The sequence below is a fragment of the Convolutriloba macropyga genome, chromosome 2 (assembly GCF_964194025.1).
Source record: "Convolutriloba macropyga chromosome 2, txConMacr16.3, whole genome shotgun sequence".
Classification (NCBI taxonomy): Eukaryota; Metazoa; Xenacoelomorpha; order Acoela; family Convolutidae; genus Convolutriloba; species Convolutriloba macropyga.
The window spans coordinates 17,678,018-17,683,098 of NC_134469.1; the positions used below are offsets into that span (position 1 = coordinate 17,678,018).

A 5,081-nucleotide genomic window follows, 5' to 3' on the forward strand; every position below is an offset into this window, starting at 1 on the left:
ATATCGATCGGCCAAAATTGACTGAACAAAAAAAAACCGTTTGAGTTTATAGTTCCTCCCCCCCTCAGAGAGGGGTCGGAACAATTAATATTGTTGTATCCCAGCAAGATAAAGACTGAATGTTAAGCATTCCGAAAAAATTTCTAAAATTCTTCCACCGGGAAAAGAAACTAGCTTGAGCTGAATAAGAGGTCAATAGTTCTCGAAAAACCTATAGTTATTATTATTGCCCCTGATAATAATTTTTTAGGGTGGACTTGGTTCTCAGCAGTGGACTTCCAGCTTTTCCTTCTGATGGCTGGACTTGTTTATCTCGCATTCAAGCGACCAGTCATCGGAATTGCAGTCGTCTGTGCCCTAGTCGGAGTCTGCATCATAATTACAATGATCTTGAGCTCAGTGTATGACCTCCCCCCTGGAGCAACCGCTGGGTTTTTCCATAACGAGTTGTACAGAAAGTATAAAAACACGTGGCAATATTTCAAAATAATCTACAATAAACCCTACACTCGATTTGCAAGCTATGGTTGCGGGGTCGTTTTGGGTATTGTCATATTCTCCTATCCACAAGCCCAGAGAAATTTACCCCGAATCGCTGCAATTTGTTTATGGTTTACCGCAATTGGGTTGCAAATGCTTTGTTTATTTTGTGATTACGGTCTGTTTAGTAAGAAGTTTCCCTCGAAAGGAGGTGCTGCAATGTTTAATGGTTTGCTTCCCTTTATCTGGTCGATGACTATATTCTGGATTATTTGGGCTTGTTGTCAAGGTTACGGGGGTCCAGCTAATACTTTCCTGTCAATTTATTTCTGGAAGCCACTCGGAAGACAGGAGAGATGTTTCCTGTGATAATAAAATTTTCATTTCATAGTTCGTCTTTTTTCCAGGAAAGCTTAATCTTTCCAAACTTAAAAAAAGACACTCAACAGAGCAAAATAGTCTTGGGAAAAAATCAATCTTTGTATAAACGTGAATACAGAATCTCAACCGAGCACTGAATAAATAATAATTTATAATAATTTTGGTTCCGGCGTAATCGCCGCGGAATAGCATTAGGCTACTGCGGCCTGTTCTCACCTATCCTTTTTCTTATTATCCCCCACATTTTAGACTGTTCATTTTATGGGCAGCATTGCTTTTTTTGGTGACTATGGCACTTTTTTTGCGTCTGAGACTTTCACGTGGTACCATTATTGCAGCCAACATTGGTCAGGCTATGGTCAACCTGAAGCTATGGTTAAGTAAGAGATCATCCTGACACAGAAAGCTTCACGGAGGCAGGGGATTGAACCCTTAATCATTGGCGTGTGACTCACACACCTTACCGGCTTAATAGGGTTGACAATATCAGCATACCATGTGATCAGGAAACACTTCTCTGTATTGGGGTGATAGGTATTTATGATCTACCTTATCAACTGTCTCGTGATCCAGTTCTACTACACCACCAACGAGGGCGACTTCCACCTCACAAACTGGTCTCTCTTCGTCTTCTTCATCGGAAACTTAGGCATCTTTTCATTCTTCAACTACACATTTTTACATTTTTTCCCATTCGGATTCCGTTCTGCAATAAAACAATTATACCATTATAGTCGGTACGCTTTTGGTAAATAATCTTTACGCTGTTGCAATCATTTTGAAAAATGAATGTCCAGAAGATATTTTTCATATATTTGTCTCACACAAATTTTTTGGCTAAAACTCATTGTATGCAGACATCGTATGCAGACATACGATTTAGATACGATCTTTCTCATATCAGCCTCATATAATTGTTGGCTTAAATTCATCGTATGCAGACATACAATTCATCATAATGAATTTTTGAAGTTGCCAGAGTAAATTTTTCTGATTTTTTTTTGTACGGAGGCAGTAATAAAAACATTATTGGCTCTTTCAGGGTTTCAATTCGTTAAGTTTCTGTAAATAAGATATGGCACCAGATTTTTCCAATAACAAAAGTTTTTCGAATCAAAAAGTGTAAAATATTGATTTGGCCTGTCATATAGACTCTCAATATATGCATTGGCGCTTTGGAGCTGCTTGTTTCAAAAGCTAAAGCTGAAGAATATCGTTACCTCAGTAAAAACATACAACCAAGAGTATTGTACAGGAAACACAAAAATGTATCTTCATAGCAAAACAACTTTCGAAGAAATTCTGTGGCTCACTTCAAGCCTTTTAGCTATTATGTGGCTTGAAGCTCCTATTAGCAGCTAAATTAATTTGCACTAGCTCAAAAGTAGTAGAAAGCATATGACATTTCAGTTGATTAAATTTAGTAATCAATGAAAGAGTCCATCATTTGACTCCTAATACGGGGACCTGACAGATTTTTTGTACAAAAATTTGAATAAATCCAAATATATAAAGTTATATAAGTGAATACAAACATTTCTTTCATAAAAAGAGTTACTATTACTCTAGTTTTTCTCTAAAAAAGATTTTCTGTTTTCGTTCCCTTTTTGCTGTTCAGTAACACTTCTACTCAAAAACGGAAGTATCAGAAGTTCATAATTGATTTGATCGAATATTAAGGCATTGTCCTAATCTTTATCTGAAGGTCTGCGACATGGTTAACTCTGAACACTTGGCAACTCGTACTTAACTTTTAGGTTAATTCAAAGTTGGATCAGAGTGTTTTTCAGAAACAATTATTTTTACTAATTCAGACTCTGTTGATGTCACATTTTGCTCTGATAGTCTCTGATTCAGACTCTAAATCAAATTTTGATTTTTTTTCTGATTCAGAAGCTGAATCATACTCAGTTTTCAGTCTGAATTAGTTTAATTTCATGAGTAATTTCGCGGGCCAAGCTAGTTTTTTATCGTTGTTTTCGCTTTTACGTCCTTAGCTAATACAAATTCGTAAATACCTGAAGAAATTAAGAAAGTTATTTATAGTCGGAAATTTTCTCAAGTTAAAAACTGACTTTGAGATTTTCCAGTTTGCCCTGGATGGTTTTAACCACCTCTTTTCTTTTTTCCCGGACTTGGGACCGTTAGCGTGTACATACATAAATAAACTATAAGAAAGCTGATATTGCATGGTAAAAACCCGTCTGTAGAGTTTTTCAAAACAAAACAAGACATAACAAGGAAAAACGAAATTAAAATAGCCAAAAGGATGTCGGATTTTTTCTCAATTCGAGTAAAAAAAATCTGTCGAGATTTTCCAATATTTCTGGAAGGTTTTACATTTCTCTTTTCACTCCGGGCTTGGGACCGGCAGTGGTGGAATTTCATTTTGATTATGAACATTCTGCTCATTCTGCTGCAAACAAGTAAGTTTACAAGCGCCAAAAATTAGTTTTAAAAATTTTCACATCGATTTCGACATCGCAGTTTGCTTTTATGGCACCCAGTGACCAAAATATATCACATGTTAATTTGTGAAAAACAGTTTCAGTGCACAATGTTGGAGAAGATGAAAAACTGTGTAGATAACTTTTAACAAAATTTCCATGCTTTTTAGTATTCGATTCAAAATTGAGAACTTTTTTCGTATCATTTGGGTAAAAATTTGGGATATTTTGGCAATTAGGTGTTTTGATAGTGAGTGTTCTGAAACAGATTAAAAAAACAAACTTGAGCTCTTAAACATCAGAAAATACTATCGGACCGCTGAACATAAACGTTTGTCCCCTTCTATATGCAAACATGAGATTACCATTATTTGATGGTCATCGGGGGTCATAGTGTCATCCTCATAACAGATACAATCAATATGTATTTGATGTCTGTTGCTGCCTCTTAGGCCATATACATTATTAATCAATGCAAAAACATGCATCAGGTAATAGTGAAGGATGCCAGCGTTTGGGTGTTTCTGCCCTATATGACAGCCCTGTCTCACCTGATAGCAATGTTCCTGACTTTTCTGTTCGACTTCCCGTTCGGGAGACTGGACGAGATGGTGACTAACTACTTGGATAAACAAGCCATTGAGGAGAAGGAGGCAGACAAGGAAAACGAGGGAGAGAACGAGGAGGGAGAGGAAGAGGAGGAACCTGAGAGAGGTTAGCTAATCATTCTTCAAACACAAATCTAAACAGCCAGCTACTTGTACTAAATATATTTTCATCATAAACTCGTAACCTCGATGTTTCTTAAATTAGTCTGCATATACCTCAAAGCTAGCCAAACAACACACAATTTTTTAGTTAAGGAAAAAAGTTTAATATTTAACTCTTTTATCAAAAGTTTCTATCAACTTCGATAGCTCCTCGAAAAAAGACGAAGTTCAGAAAACTTCTCAAATTAATATTTCCCAGTTTCGATTTGTCTTTTAAATGATGACTCAAAAGCACCTTTATCGTTGAAGATATCGACAAGTTAAGAAATCGCGTTATGATTCCTGCTATGCTGTTACCCCTCTCAATTCACAAATAATTAAGGGTTTCGGTCATTAAATGTTTTGACCCTATAGGCACGAGACGAGGAACAGAAGGAACTGAGGGTACAAGGAGACGGAGGACGAACGAAACAGCACCCGAGGGGCCTGAGAGGGAGTCCACTCCTACAGCTGAAGCATAAACATTAAGAGAGAACAACAGCAGGAATTTCAGCTAACTGATGTAAGCTTAGCAGTATCAAACAAAGAAAATAAAGTTTTAAAGGTCACACAACCAAGGAAATCGATAATACCATTAGTTGTCTTTGAAAAACTAATAGCTATTAAATTTCTATAACTAGTTAGATTTCCTAAATATGACAAACTAACAGCTGAGTCGTTTTGACATCAGATAATGTGCGTTTTATTAACGAACAGTCTAGTTCCTAATAATTGGCAATTTATCCCGTCATCAAAATCTTAAAGTAGGAGCCCATGGTTTTTCAATCTCAGTGCACGACTGGAAGAAAAACAGATGTCCACTGTCGCAAAAAAAAAATGAAAACGTTCTATATCAATAATTACTATCACCCAGTGTATCACACTGTTAAAGGTCCAAACTCAAAACTTAGGCGAAGGAACTTTATGCTAGCTGGAAAAATTTCTTTTCTATATAATGTGGCCAATTGAGAAGCAGAATTGATATCATAGAAATGCAGAAAAACAACTCAGAAAAGTGAAGAAT

The 5,081-nt window shown here is 36.4% G+C and overlaps 1 protein-coding gene across 1 annotated transcript; it reads left to right on the forward strand.

Annotated features, from left to right (window-relative positions):
* The first annotated feature begins 253 nt into the window (after positions 1-253).
* On the forward strand, positions 254-4,627 carry LOC142335164 (nose resistant to fluoxetine protein 6-like). Its single transcript, XM_075383530.1, has 4 exons — positions 254-829; positions 1,394-1,510; positions 3,849-4,022; positions 4,433-4,627. Exons 1-4 carry the CDS (start codon positions 295-297, stop codon positions 4,537-4,539), a joined length of 933 nt encoding a protein of 310 aa, XP_075239645.1. The 5' UTR covers positions 254-294; the 3' UTR covers positions 4,540-4,627.
* The last annotated feature ends 454 nt before the right edge of the window (positions 4,628-5,081 follow it).